Here is a 16,400-nt window from a genome sequence, read left to right on the forward strand (position 1 = left end):
TACTTACGACGCAGTGTAGAACAGAGAAGCGTGTGGTGGTGTGGTGCTTCACGTCAGTGGAGTGCCCCTGACCCCACACTGATTCTACAACGGTTAATGTAACAATAATTCAGTGATCCGCATTAACCTGATGAGAACGCCCAAGACTAGGACACAGCTGAGCTTTCTCATGGGGCTGACTGTGTCCTTCTCTTCCCTCCCTGTGCAGGCAGGGGAGCGCGCACACACACACACACACACACACACACACACACACACACACACGCACACACACTGAGAGAGACCCAGATGCCTTCGTTAGACTAAGCAACACTTCTGTGCAAACAGTCGAAGGCAATGACATGCTCACAATGTTTGCTCACACTAACAAACTCACACATCGGTAAACAGATGCGCACACACACACACACACATATCCAGGTCTTATTAAAGCCGTAAGCAATGAGATTGCATGCATTACACTGATTGTATCACAGTTAAAAATGTTCTTAGGCATGACGCAAAGCCCTTGAGTGGCTTTATGCTTGTATAATATGCCGACAAAAACAATATGATAAAATCAATTGTTCAATGAATAATGATATTATTAATAACAATAACAATAATAATAATAATAATGAATGTATTATTAATAATATTCACAATGCATTTCCATTACTCAGTGGTTCGTTTGCTAAGGAATATAAAGGACAAAGATTGTAGTATTCTATAGACACTTCAATGGCTTAATTTTAACAGCTTTATTGCTTTAGCTTTAGTGATTAATACGTCATTTTGTTATTGTGAAAAATATATAAATGTATAAATGCAGAACACTCACGGGTCAAATCGAAGGGAAAGCCTTAAATGTTCTACGTCGATCCCTACTTCAGAGCATTTCGCTATCAACTTTTAGGAAGAATATTTCTATAAAAGTGTATATTCATCAAAGACAGGGGGTGTTTGTAAGGCTGTCCATTTTATGAAAAATGATTTGCATTTGAATATTCTACAGGTTGCGCAGTGGGTAATATCGCTGCCTGAGAAAATATTATACTATATCATTTCACTCTTAACTCTCTGTTCCTGTAAACTTCTTCACAGGAAAAAAAACACATCACCTACACAACTGTAGAATTGTCATTCAGTGTAATGACCTGTATTCCAGTTCTTACTACAGTTCTATCAAATGCTTCAAACACAAAAAGTAAAATTCAATTAAGACAATAACAGTACAGATTAAGGTCTGTGGCATGTTTTTAAGAATATGAACAACTGAACTCTTTTAGTCTTTGACCTATATCGAGGTACGCTAGCCAAACATTTTGTGTGCCATTACATTTTTAAGTAAAAGCCACATTTTTGCCACATTTTCACGCATTCCTCTCAAAACTGCATGCTCCTGTCATTATGATGTCTTCAGAGTAAAAGAAGCACTGCCACATAAAAGTACACACGCATACACACTCAAATAGATTGAATGAACTGAAGGCTGCTGATTTAATGTGCAGTACTCCTGGAGACACATTCATGGATGACAAGTGGACGACATTTAGATGTGTTTGGAGCATCCTTCTCCTCAAATGAGGGATTCTTGTGAATTCAGAAGAACCTCATTTCACTGGAACAACCTCCTCTATAAATATGCAACAGCGTTGCCACTTACTGGAATGGCCGCGCTCATAAATATGCAGCAGTGTAGCTCGTGTTTCATTTGTAATGCAAATAGTGCGCTAGACAGAGGAGAGAGTGCTGGCACTCACAGGGCTCGCAAGTGACACGCAGGGGAACGGGAAATGTGTGCTTGTGTGTCGGTGTGTGTGTGTGTTGCATGTTCAAGCACTTTATGTTTTGCCACTGCTTCCTGCTCGATATGTAGTGTGTGATTGTGTTCACTTCTCAGAGCATATCCTTGGAGGAAAGTATTAAAAGGCTATTTCGCAGGAAGCATTTTAGAAGCTCCTGCTCTCTGAGCGCTAGAACAGATGGTCATATAATTATGTCCCCTCACCAGGATGCTGCTCCATCACTGTGGCATTAACCCAATTTGTCTCAGCGATGCTCATTTCTGAGCAGAATCACTAACTTTGTTCATGCAGCAGTTGCCTGGGCACTGAACCCGAAACCTCCTGTCGTAATGACTGACACTTTAATCTGTTGCCATCCAGTGAAATAACAGTTTGTCCCTTAAAACTGAGCCATCCGGCATCCAACTGTTTCCAGTGTTTTGTTCGGGGGATCGTTGCACCAGCAGGTTGTAATTAAAGTGCTGCTAAATAGATCCTAAATATTTCAATATAAGATTTTATTATTTTCAAAGCCCCACATTGTCTTGCTTGCGGTACTATTTTTATGTTAAATTGTGTTACAAACCCATCTGTAACGTGACCTTGGGTGTTAGAAAGGCACTATATAGCTTGAAGACATAAATAAAATAAAATAAATGGGTATGTTTGATTTGTTGGGAGGACTTTGTTTGAAAATTGAAAACATATCTCGCAATATCAGTTGTTAAGAAGCCTGTGTTACTAAGAGAAATTTGTTATAGGCATACCTATACTATTATTATCTAGCCCATATATTTTTAAACATGTATAGTAGCTGAGGCTTCCCTGTTGCACAACACCTACCAAGCTAGGAGTGGGAGGTGAGGGCAAATGAAGCCATGTGACATTCTGCAGAACAGTTAATCTGCTAACTGTCCTATTCTGTATACTGTATATAAACTCAGAGATCTAGTATCCCCATGGTTCATACTCTCAGCCTCGCAACAACAGGGCAAATGCTTTACTGTTGCACCGTTTAGAGTCCATTGGTAATTTATGCTATGAATAATGCAAGAATGAAAACCTGCTATGTTAATATTTCTTAAAAACCTATTGAATATAGTCGAATCTATCCAGTATTTATGTATTTATTTATTTATTTATTTATTTATTTATTGAAAGTATCTATTATTATCTATTGGCAAATAGTTTATCTTCTTTCTAGAAATAAATGCTTAAAATGAGCAAAATTATCTGGCAATAGAACAAGATTATTTCAAGCTTGAAATGAATAAGAATGACTAGAAATGGGTTTAATAAACATATATTTGGGTTATTGTAATCTTGTAATAGGAAATACTAGATCATTTGACTATATTCATGATATTTCCCCTTGGTAAGACAATTTTTTTATTTTTTTTTGCAGTGCTGACAATATATTTAAAATAATAACAAACGTAATAAATGAACATCCAGATGTTCAGATACGTATGTAGGATTAAAAAAGTAAACGGAAAGATGGAAAGCAAGTGAAGTAGGAGAAAAAAGGTATCTTCTGTTTCTGACAGCAGTGTGCACATTTCTAAAATCTTGGCTTCATTCATGTTTAGTAACTAGTTTATCCTGGTCCAGATCCTAGGAATACAAGACAGGAGAGCACCCTTAGATGCCACTGCTTTCCGAAATCATGACTCGTTACAAAATATGTCAAAATTTTGACTTGTATCACAATAATGACTCCGTCCTGTAGTGATAGTGTTAGAGAGAGGATTTGTTTCCTTAATCCGCATTATAATCTGTACAGGATTTCTTGTTGTCGAGTTTATTTGCGATTATTGTGGCCTAAAATGCTTGATTTTGCTGTGACATTTAAAGAATTTTGCAATGCAACTTGTGGAGTTTTTTTTTTGTGTCTTTTTTGCGAAATCTACTTGAATGGGCGAAATTGCAATAGCACGGAATTATTCTGCGCGGTGTTTCGAAGAGGGCTTTGGCTTAAATGTGTGTTGTGATTTTCACGTGATGCGTCTTGGCCCAAATCTACGGAAAATCTCTGGTAATTTTGAAAAATTGCAAGCTCCTCCGAATATTGCAGAGTTTGCTCGATTTTGTGTTTATTTCTGCCATCGCGAAATCCTGGAAGGACTGCCTTTAGTCTACAAGCCTGCAATTTGTAAATGTGATGCAACACACCACTGTGATAAACTAGCCAATGTTTTGTTTATCCGAGAACCAGTTTCTAGTAGCAGTAAATCAACTGGTGCAACAGAAATTTCCATTCTTCATCCATATGTAAGACGTGTGCAGCCTTCAGTGAATCCTTCAGTGTCTGTCATGAATATTTCTTGGACTCTTCACCACCCAGGACTAATAATATTAATATAACTAATAATAATAATAATTAACAAACTACCACTTCAGAAAGCTTCCTTTAACTAACTAATATTTCCTAGAATGTTTTCCTAGAACATTTCCCATGGTCCCATGGGAGGTAGTGTTGCGTAGAGTTTTTAGCCCCTGGATCCAGGTCACATTTCAGAGCTGAGAATTGAGCAGTCTTGGGGCGTCAGTTCCTTAGTGGAGCATCCCTCTGGTTTATGGGAAAGCTGTCAGGGTGCTCCACGTCTCCTTCGTCCACAGATGTCCACCCATGCGGCACAGTACCTTGGGAGATAATTACACAGAAATGTGCTGAAGTGCAGTGTGAGGGAAGAGAGTGCAGAGTCGAGGAGGAAGGGCTGACAGAGCGAGGTGTGCATGCTTTCAGGAAAACTGCAGGGAACACAGACAAGAGATAGAGATGCAGCGTCTGAGGCCTCTGTGTAATAAACACATCAGTGATGGAAAACACTCTCACTACTCCTCCCCTGCTGACACTTTATCTTTTATCTTAAGAAAGAGGTTGACACTAATGTGCGCTCTGTGAGTTCGATTTGAAAGTCGCACAGGAAGCTGCTGAAATGATGTTGTGATATGAGGCAATTTGTTAGTAAATTGGTGTTGCTGTATTTTATTCCGAAAAATGTGGAACATTATCCCACACTTTTGAAACCGTTCACAAGCTCAGCAGCCATTTTGCCGTTCGTTTTAATTAGGATAATTAATGAGTATAGAAACCCACTGACTTATTAGAATTAGGATATACGGTATTAGGTACAAAATAAAACGCAACAAAGTAGGCCGTTATAGGAAAATAATCCATGAACAGGAAGCGGATTGATGATTTTTCCAAAAACAGCATGTCCTGAATGGCCTTATTCGTCTTATACCACGGTAGTATATCAACATTATCATTTTTTTATTTGTTAAAAAAATTTGTCATCATTTTTATCCATTTATAGTTCCATTTACTGTCGAAAGTCCACAAAGCAAGTTAATTCCTGTTCTCCTGTGTTTTTATAACAGTTTTTTTTCCCCTCTCGAAGATAATCAGATAAAAAGAAACTTGTCATATTACAAAGAAACCACAAAGCCCTCCACCCTGAAGACATTAACAATACTGTTAAAGCAACTGTTATTAAAAATTCATCAACACCAATCTGACCAATCAAAATTCAGCATTGACCAGCACTCTGGTGACATTTTAAATAATAACGCGCCCCCTTGTTTTCTCCTTAAGTGTAGATTACATTTGCGAGACCAAGACTTAATTTTGTATGAACTCAAAATCACAAAAGCAAAAAAAAAAAAAAGTATGTTTTAGTATTTATTATGCTTAGGAAGAAACGATGCATAGATTTTGAACACTTTATCCACTTTATCCTTTTGTGTTGTATATTTTCATTCATTGTCTCCAGTAGTGCGTAAGTATGAACATGTGTGTTTATGGTTTGCAGGGCAAGATGATGCCAATTAGGGGCTGTGACTACCCCCAGAGTGACAGTGTGCTGCAGAAGGCTGTCACATCAGCTCATAGGTTATTAATGTGTACTGAGTGACAGCATGATGAAAGTTATTTATTTAGAAATGTTCGGGTCAGTGCGTGCTCTCAGCTGAACCAGGCTATATTTTGACTTGTTAGAGCCTCATATCTGGCACAATGACATTTACAACAGACGCTGAAAAACGGTGGGTCGTCCTGATTTTACAGCCTTTTAGTTCATCTCTATAAAATCCGGTTTTATAGGAATAAGTGAAATGCTGGGGTTTATTGGTATGAGCCTGTAGGTTTTATGTTTAAGTTATTTATCGCTGTTAACTTCCTCTGGTTTGTAGCACATGCAGAAATTTAGACTTCCTGTAAATCAGGGACGTTAATCCTTTTTTAATGAAGCAAATTTCTCCACCTCTGCAAATCTCATAAATACGGTTCAGCTAATGATGTCCTGTAGTGCGAGGTCACTGAATCCTTTGTGGCAGATTGTACAATGTAGTCAAAATAGCTGTTTATACCTGCTTCGTTTGGGTTTTCTTTTAAAAAAAAAAATAATAAAAATGAAGCTTTTATCTTAAGAAGTAAAAATGCCAAAAGCTTTTATTTTGGTCACTGAGGTTAAGGTTAGGGTTATATTTACTGGCAGGCATGTAATTAGCTGCATTAATAATTATGTCAGCACACTGCAAGAATTGACATCTTAGCATGTAACAATATCTTTAACAGAATCAAATTGATCTACTGTAGTATTTCCTGTTATAGTGTTGTTCTGTTGGCATATATATATATATTTTATTTTGTGCATTTATTTCTAGAAAGAAGCAGAATAATCTAACTATCGCACCTCCAGCGTTGGGGGTTCGAATCTCGCGTCTGCCCTGCGTGTGTGGAGTTTGCTTGTTCCTTGTGCTTTAGGGGTTTTCTCGGGGCACTCCGGTTTCCTCCACCAGGCCAAAGACATGCATTGTAGGCTGATTGCCATTTCCAAATTGTCTGCTTGTGCTCCCTGTGTAGTACCCCTGTGACCCTGTGTAGGATAAGCGGTATGGAAAATGGATGGATGTATAAATGTGGCCATATTCAAGATATTTTCAGCATTTTTTTGCAGTGAAGAAGGTCCTCATAAGGGAATAGAAAGACAAGTGTGTGTGTGTGTGTGTCTGTGTCCACTCTCCCTGTGGCCTGTCAAAATGTTCTAACCAGCTTGGAGAGCCACTCTCTTATTTAACGCTGCCCTTTTCCTCCATATTGGAGGAGAGAAAGAAAAGTGACCAGACACATGGTCATCTGCCCTACTTCCATGGAAACAAGGTGTTTCATCAAGCTGGGAAAAAAAACTTTTGGTGTCAGCTGCATTTTTTGCGCTACCTGGATATTAATCACCAATGGCATTGTGACCAAAGGGTCTGATATAGTTGTCACTGTCCATGTGTAAAGCGATATGGACATTGTCACTTGTAGCACAATGATGCTTTAAGGTAGAATTTTGTATATCATCAGTTCCTTCTTTAAGATGTAAAGTGCAAAAAGTTCCTTTAGAGGGAGCTCTGGGACACCCCCAAACCCCCCACCCCTACCCCCGGACTGATTCATGGCCGCCTGATCTGGATTCACAGTAATTGAGAGCAGGGAGGGATGGGAAATCGATAGCGGGCCTGGCAGTTCTTTAATGGCGCCTCTTTTTTACCTGTTATCGAATGAGACGTGCTTCGGGCAGCTCTGACAATGACATCATGCCCTCATAGCTCCCAGCCAAGTGATGAGCAGAAACAACAGCCAACGGAAGCTCGAGCGTCGAGTGCGCTTGCTCTGCAGCATGTCTTTGTGGGATAAGGTGGGGTCTGGATGAGTGAGAAATTGCTTTCTCGAATGAAGTTTACACTCCGTGGGTTTTGAATGTGCAGCCTTAAACACTCGGGAATCGAAGGGATGCTAGATGAATATGCAGCAAGCCATCTTTTGCCTTGAGCTTGAGATGTTGGACAGGTTCCTGTGGGAGAGAGGAGAGAAGACTTGTTGTGTGTCTCCATCTAGTGGCTGAAAGGTGAAGCGTTGCTCTGGTGGACGTCGATATTGGACACGCTGTCTGTTAGCGCCAGTGGTATCTGCTCTGCTTTTGTTTTACTCGGATCTTTAAAAATAGGGCAGTATATCAGGACAGAAATGGGTTGTTTAAGTGAAATAGTTATGTCTTTTCAGTATCACTGCAGTTTTGGATGTGTGTGTGAATGTGGTGGAAGAGAGCTAAGGAGTGATTTTGCGATGTTTAACTCTGCGCTGTTCCTAAACATGATCACTTTTTCTTACTCTTCTTTCTTTTCTTAAACTCTCTCTTTTTATTTTGCTCTCTCTCTCTCTCTCTCTCTCTCTCTCTGTTACTCCTCATTATTTATAGCTCTTTTGCTTTCATTACCCCATCCCTCCGTCTCTCCTACTCTGCTTGTTGGTAATGGATGTATGGGACTATGTTGTAGGTAAAGGCCCTGAGACCATCTTTGCGGGTCAGAACCTGAATGATAATGAATGGCACACAGTCCGTGTGGTCAGAAGGGGGAAAAATCTGAAGCTTACAGTGGATGACCTGCAGCCCTCAGAAGGTACACGTCATCCCCTCATCCCCCCCAACCCCCCCCCCCCCCCACACACACACACACACACACACAAATGGCTGATCACCATACGAAGATAGGATTTTTTTAAAAAATATATTTTACAGCTGATGCAATGTAATTTTTTCTTGTTCAGTAATTGCACTAGCTTGTATATAATGCCTTCTGGGTATAAAGAAAATTTCTTCAACATTCAATGCATTTGGAGTGTGGAACTCAGGGAATGCATTAAATTTGCATAACCTTCCTGATTTAAGAGTGAGTGCAGTCCCTCCTGGCAGGTTTAAAAGATATTTATAAAATATTAAAGTGCTTTCTTCCCTCCCACTAGATCGTACTAGCTCGCTTTGCATTTTTCACATTCTTCACATTGACTCACTTTTCCTCTGTCCTTCTCTAAACCTCTCATCTGATTCGTCTGCCTCTGAAGGCCAAATTACAGGCGACCACACGCAGCTAGAGTTCCATAACATCGAGACGGGCATCGTTACAGAAAAGCTCTACATGCCTGCTGTTCCTTCAAACTTCATTGGGCACCTGCAGGGTCTGTCCTTCAATGGCATGCCCTATATCGACCTGTGTAAGAATGGGGACATTGACTACTGTGAGCTAAATGCCATGATTGGCTACAAGAGCATCGTGGCAGACCCGGTGACCTTCAAGTCTCGCACCAGTTATGTGACCCTACCAACACTGCAGGCCTACTACTCCATGCACCTATTCCTCCAGTTCAAGACCACTTCCCCTGATGGACTGATCCTCTACAACCGAGGAGACGGCAATGACTTCATTGTGGTGGAACTGGTTAAAGGGTAAGGGCTGCTTTCCTCAATACTGATGAACAGTCCATTAATAATGCTCTGATGCATGGGACATACAGATCCTGTTCAGGTTTAAATCGTCTGCCTTAAAGGAGCAATTTTCACTTTTTAGAGCCCTCTGCTGCTTGCTAGGTGAACTGCACTTGAAAGGAAAACATTAACAACACTTTCCCTATACCCCCCACCACCCCATTCTCTCTGTATGACTGTCCTAGAGTGGAAAAAAAGGAAAACAAAACAATTTTTTTTCCCAAAGAACATTGTTACTTTTCTTATCTAATTAATAGTAATATTTGACTCGTCATTGTTGCTATTGCCATCAACGCTCTTTTATTGCAAATAATTGAGATATAAATAAGATATGTAATGAATAACACACTTCAGGCCATGCTGTTATTGAAAAAAAAAAAATCCATCCTGGTGTGATGTGATGCCGTTAGCACCCCAAAGTGGATCATTTTCCTAAAACAGCACACCATGAAATGTTATTACTCTCATTTTTTACGTTTATTATTTGAACAACACATCATGCTTTTTAACCATTTACAGTTACATTCAATCTTCTAGAATGTCCACAAGACAAGTTGTTTCTGTTATTGCTTACAGTGTAGCGGCAATAAACAATAATATCCTCTTTTTTCCCTTTTTTTTTTTAAAATCAATCCAACAAAAACACAGCCTTTAAAGAGACTTGTTATAGAGAAACCGGAAAGTTCTGTGTCCCGAAGACCCATGGTGGAAAACACTGAATATTGCAAAGTGCTGGCTTCTTCCATAAATGTTAAATAAATATCTCCAAACAAAACTTTGCCATATCATTGATTATATGATTATCAGAGAAATAACAGCATGCTTTTAAAATGCATTTACTAATAGCTTTATATTATGTGTAGCAGTATCTGTATCTGCAGTAGAAGTCCTTGTGTATGAACTGTTACTACTAGAATGGAACAATAACATTTGAAGTATTAAATATAAAATCAAAATTTACAATTATTATATTGATGTAGAATTAAAAGCCATGGTCTCACTAATAAATGGTGCACTGATACATAGTAAATGTTATTTTATTTCCCACCCTGTGCTTGAACAGTTTGTGTTTCTTTTCTTCTCTCTGTACCAAACAGTTACATGCATTATGTTTCCGACCTGGGAAACGGTGCTCACCTCATCAAAGGCAATTCTAACACACCTCTCAATGACAATCACTGGCATAACGTGATGATCTCACGCGACACCAACAACTTACACACAGTCAAGATCGACACCAAGATCACCACACAAACCACTATGGGGGCTAAGAACTTGGATCTGAAAGGTAGGGGTTATCATTCACTTAACATAACTGCACAGTTCTCTTTCCTTTCTAATCATTTTCTACTTTTTTGGACCAGATTCGATTCAATTGATTGTATCTGATTTGTACAGGAGTACATTCTACACTCCGCCACCAGAGGGCAGCACCTTGATAGATTTAAAAACTTTAATGAGATTCAAACATTACAAGAATGACAGCTTTCTCTGCATTACAGTACTTCAATCTGAGACCGCTGTCCTTCACTCTGTAGGTGATCTGTATGTTGGAGGAGTGTCTAAAGATATGTATAAGGACCTACCGAAGCTGGTGCACTCTAAAGAGGGCTTTCAGGGCTGCCTGGCGTCTGTGGACTTAAACGGCCGTTTGCCGGACCTGCTGTCAGACGCACTGAGCACTACAGGACAGGTGGAGCGGGGCTGTGAAGGTAGGCAAAGGAAGATGTGGAGATTGGATTACTGATTCTGGTTACCTTTCCCGAAAGCACTAAGGCCATATATTCAGTCATTATTCCAATCACATCTCAAGCATTCTATTTCTCAATCACGCTTTGCTTTGTGTCCTATAACTAACATTATTTATGGCATTAACAAAACATTGACAAAACATGAACACAATGTGCAACTGCATCTGGAAATATAAAAATGATTAACACCGTTGATTAACATCTTCAGAGTGTATTTCTACTTGTAGTGTGATTTGTTGCTTGTAGAACTGTAGGAACAATACACAAATTTTCCTGCCATTGCGTCAACTTCAAAAACCTGCCAGTCTTTTTATTGTCATATCTTTTTGCAGCCAGGTGTGCAGGAAGGGATGAATTTTGGACAGGGATTTGAGCCTGTTGGGGAAAATGTTTAGGTTTAGGCTATACATTCATGAAATCATATTGGAACTGGAAAAATAACATTTTCTCTCTGGAACAATTTAGACTACTTTTGTGTTTTAGCTTATATTCAAATGAAAATTTTCAGTTTCGTCCCTGTAACGTTTCTAATCCCTGTTTGGTATCATATCATTTTATTTATAGTCATTTATGTGGACCTGTTTTCCATCATGGATGGAAAAAAATATTTACAATTGCTTATTATTATTATTATTATTATTATTATTATTATTATTATTATTATTATTATTATTATTATTATTGTTGTTGTTGTTGTTGTTGTTGTTGTTATTGGGTGGCTGTGGCTCAGGTGGTCGAGCGGGTTGTCCACTAATTGTAGGGTTGGTGGTTCGATTCCCGGCCCACATGACTCCACATGCCGAAGTGTCCTTGGGCAGGACACTGAACCCCAAGTTGCTCCCGATGGCAGGCTAGCACCTTGCATTGCGGCTCTGCTACCATTACAGTGTGTGTGTGTGTGTGTGAATGGGTGAATGAGACACAGTGTAAAGCGCATTATAGAACTGCTAAGGATAAAAAAGTGCTATATAAGTGCAGACCGTTTAGCTTTTAGCTACATTATTTACTGTAGCTGTTAATCATATATTGAATATGATCTCTTATGATGCATTAATGTTAAAGTTAATAGTTTCTTAATGTGAATTAATGCCATTAACTAATTCCGCCTTAATGTGAGGCATTGCCTATTTTTCTTCTTCTCATTTTCCACTCTTTTAGTTTTTACCACCACCCTGTGATCTTCTCCTTTTTCCTGTATGTTACTGTAGCTGTGCACTTTTAACACCATGTCCGTATCTCATCTACTTTTCCTGTGTTCAATTCTGAGCATTATCACGCACCCAATCCCAACCCCTTTCACATTTTACTTATTCGTTTTCTGTAATCACGAACATCTTTGTGCCTTTACTAACATCTTGTGTATTTTGCTTTTCTTTATTTGTTTGGCTGACAAAAGTTGCGTTGATGAAAGCTGACCTGCAAGGTAGATAGATATATGTCTGTTTAAACCAAGTGCCTCCCTGAACCCCTCCTCGAGTTTGAAAGTCTAATGTCGTCGATCATTTCTACCTACATGACACTGGAGTAGAATCATCCCTGTAAATACAAGCACTGAAAAAAAGCAACAAAAAAAAACAACTTGTATTTACATCCCCCAGAGTCTTAAAGTGTCCTGTGTCGGTCTCCTTCACTTTTGTGTCATGATTGTTTTTTTTAGAGCTCACATTTATGTACTGTTGTTAATGAAGGCATGTGATTGGCTTTAATACTGTCTTTCCTGATTCTGATCCCTTTCACCTACTGCATGTAGTCTGGACCCCTTAAGTTTCAAAAGAGTCAGATGGAAATAGCCTACAGGTTAGTTGAGATTCCCCATATTGGTATCGTATGATAGGAATGCAATAGAATGAGTTTTTGCAGCTAAATAAGGCTCCAGTTAGGAGACGGTGCATGCCGTGTGCCTCACTGACCCTACTACACTGTTCCTCCTGCACTTTAAATGAGCTCCAGACACACACATAAGGAGAGACAGAAGAAACTGAGCTCATCTGGATTGCATTACCTGTCGTCTCAGAGTCTCTCCTGTCCTGTCGCTACCTCTGCATGGCTGATTGGCCAAATGGCTGGATGATGGAGAAGAGAGGGGTCTGATGGTTGAGTGCGCTGCTTTACATGCCTACTGGAGTGCTGAGGGTAATGGGAACAGAACTGTTGCTGCCGGCTGAAATATGCTTGGCCCGTTGCCCTGCTGCTTCACCACTAGACACCGAGCATAAAATGACCCCTTCCAGATGGCCCCCGTTTATCTTTGGGCTTCATTTCCCCAGGCATTTTTTTAACATCCACTTCAACAATATCAGCGACAGACTTCATTATCACAAAGGAGACCTGTTATCATTACCGCAGCCACTGAAAGGAGCTGTCACTGAGCCGAAAATTGCCTTCAAGGCTGACTGCACCACTGCAACAAAATGCAGCCATCTTTATAAAGTAATTATACAGTACAAAAAAACAGTGTAGCGATGTATTTCTGCTCTGCGTTGACGAGAACAGCACATGCCTTCGAAAGGAAATATGAGGCTTGTTTGCGAAATATTTCAGCAATATTTATATCAAAGGACATGCTAATAATTGGCTTCGAATAAAGGAATGGTCATTATTTTGTAACAGAATATTAACAGATTTGATCGATAAAAGGTCTGTGCCTTTAAATTTCAATAAATGATAATACTCCAACTACTATAAATTAATAATACTTTATATTTGATCTCGTTCCTTGCTTGCCTATAGTTAATGAACTCATATAATACATCATAATACATTACTGCTCTCAGTTTTAGTCTCCTCCTGCTCTACTGCACATGACATGGAGTAAATTTACAATCACTCAGGATTGCCGCATAGTTTAATCAGTACTAGACCAGAACGTGTTGGACGATTCATTACGTGAGTTGTTGCCAAATTAATAATCGTTTTGCCAGACGGTTCTTCTGATTATTGGTCAGTGCCCATGAATTTAAATGACTCTCTTAATCTTCTCTTTGTCTGTCTGCGCAGGTCCCAGCACTACCTGTCAGGAAGACTCGTGCTCCAATCAGGGTGTGTGTCTACAGCAGTGGGAGGGCTTTACCTGTGACTGCAGTATGACGTCGTTTGGAGGGCCGCTCTGCAACGATGGTGAGTGAATATTTACGCCTCCTTAATCCTTAAACAGTGTGTGAACAGATTCGGAAACATGAGACTACTGAGATCCATCACTTATTCATCACTTATACACTGATTCAGCTAGTCTTTAAAAATATCCAGACTGAAAGGGAACATGACAAAACATGAGTCCAAGTCCATGCCTAGTCTAGATTGAGTAAAATCTGAGTCTGCTTTGAGACCGAAGCAGATATTCAGCACAATTCGCTGATTCCAGGCTAAATTTCATTTTTGGAGTCTTTTGAGAGTGCTACAGATTCACTTGGTCAGTTAATCGCACTGTCTGATTAGAGGTTGTGGCTATAATCAGCATAAAAAGTTGCTTGTTTAATATTCCTGGCTTTTCAACATACCACGAGGTTAAATGGAAAGTGTATAGGAACTTTATCCCCTGAATTGTCAAAATGTGATTAAGAAAGTAAATACATTTTTTTTTATTTCCCAAATCACACAGCCAAAATAAAATGGACCCAAAAACTATTTGTAATAGTTATTTCGGTAAAAACTATATAAAAGAGAAAAATACAATTATAATTTTATAATGGTAGCCATTTTTGTTGATGCTAATATAAAGAACAGATGCAAACCAAAGTAAAATTAGCAGCAAACTGAAAACGAGCCCAACACGTTATGAAACAAAACATATTGCATCCATCCTGCAGCTCAACACAACACAGCACGCAGCTGCTGTTTGCTTCACAGTGCGACACAAAATATCCATCCAATTTTATTTCAAAGCGTCTCACTGGTACACCACTAGGGGGCATGAGAGGACCACACTGAGCCAGTAGCTTGAAAAATATCACTAGTTTATGCGCTCATGAGTCTCAGTCGTCTGCAGCAAACAATGACTTTATACTTAAACGTTTTCTCAGTGGTATGAGTTATACTGCTCATTTCCATGTGTGAGTTGTGTATGAACCTGAATCCCAGTGTCTTCACAAAATAAAATCCTCACCTGTAAATTGACCCGAGAGCCTTGGATCTCTCGCACACTCCCAAAGTGCTGAGTGCCAGAAAACTGAACGACGTGGAAAGTCCTTGAGCTGTTTTAAGAAGCGGATGTGTTACCACACTGTGAACGTGCAAGCTGATAAGAGGCTGTTTTTATTCTTGGAAAACCATCCATGCAGCTCATCTTGCATCCTCCATGTCCCTGTCCCTGCAATGGAGATGAGAAAATGTCTCTCAGAGGCTTCAGATAAGCTAATCTTTCTCAGTCTTGCTTCGTTTTCTCCTCACCTCTTCCCTGTTCTTTTCACTCTAATTTCTCTCTTTTCATAATTAAAAAAAAAAAAAAATCAAATAACTAAATTCTCACACATGGTCAGTGCACTATGCACTATAAAAGAGATCGGAGAAGAATGTGCAATCCACTGTTTTAACACATACCACTGAGTCATGGACACCTACACATTCACATTTCCCGTTAACTGCCAAATCATTTTTGTTTCCCCTCACACCTACTGCCATATTCACAAATATGAAAGGACAACATATTCAGCAGCCATTCATACCCACATGCTAAGGGATTGGTCACTAAATCATAGAGAAGTGCGTGACTCATTCTGTGTCTCCTACTCTGCTGCTGGCTGGAGATTGTACGATATTTCCCTTTTAGTAGAGATGAAATCTCCTTGTAATGATAAGAACACACGACAGTTTTGACCTTGCCTGGAATATTAGGCTTGTTCTCAAAAAGAAAAGTGCAAACTTTGACAAACTTTTTTATACTGAGGTTACAGTTTGGGTTTGGTGTACTGTAGACTGCATTATTTGGCACATTATTGGGCTGCATTATTTAGCATATTAACCGTAACACTCAGGTCAGTGGAAGTATCCACGAGCCTCTGCACCAAATGAACTGTGACATGACTGAATGATTAAAAAATCCTTACAGTGATGAACATACTGTACATGCATAGCAGACTGTGGCACACCAAGCTGAGAAGGAAATAGTGCCAACCAAAGCTGACTGCTGATCACACAATGTTCTGGCCTTATGTTTCTGTGAAAAACTGTACACACTGCAATGATTATACACTCACTGGCCACTTTAGGAATGTATAGGAACACCTGTACACCTTCTCATGGAGTCATCTGATAGCAGTGACGTGCATAAATGGTAAATGGTCTGCACTTATATAGCACTTTTATTAACCTTAGTGGTTCCAAAGCACTTTACATTGGTTCTCATTCACACACACACTCGCACACACACCAATGGTAGCAGAGCTGCCATGCAAGGCGCTAACTTGCTATCAGGAGCAACTTTGGGTTCAGTGTCTTCCTTAAGGACAGTTCAGCATGTGGAGTCAAAAGCTTCAGTTAATGTTCACATCAAACATCAGTATGGGGAAAAATTATCTCATTTGCTTTGACACTGGCATGGTTGTTGATGCCAGATGGGCTGGACTGAGAATCTG

General features: G+C 39.5%; 1 protein-coding gene across 7 annotated transcripts in view; it reads left to right on the forward strand.

The window, feature by feature from the left end:
• Positions 1 to 16,400, forward strand: part of nrxn1a (neurexin 1a) — a 171,819-nt gene that overhangs the window by 102,305 nt on the left and 53,114 nt on the right. For all 7 annotated transcript variants that reach the window (XM_053640432.1, XM_053640434.1, XM_053640438.1 and 4 more), the window contains 5 exons: positions 8,094 to 8,216; positions 8,659 to 9,040; positions 10,177 to 10,367; positions 10,618 to 10,791; positions 13,828 to 13,947. In XM_053640432.1, the coding sequence (XP_053496407.1) occupies positions 8,094 to 8,216; positions 8,659 to 9,040; positions 10,177 to 10,367; positions 10,618 to 10,791; positions 13,828 to 13,947 (990 nt within the window). The remainder of the gene's footprint in view (positions 1 to 8,093; positions 8,217 to 8,658; positions 9,041 to 10,176; positions 10,368 to 10,617; positions 10,792 to 13,827; positions 13,948 to 16,400) is intronic.

The sequence above is a fragment of the Ictalurus furcatus genome, chromosome 13, assembly GCF_023375685.1.
Source record: "Ictalurus furcatus strain D&B chromosome 13, Billie_1.0, whole genome shotgun sequence".
Taxonomy (NCBI): Eukaryota; Metazoa; Chordata; class Actinopteri; order Siluriformes; family Ictaluridae; genus Ictalurus; species Ictalurus furcatus.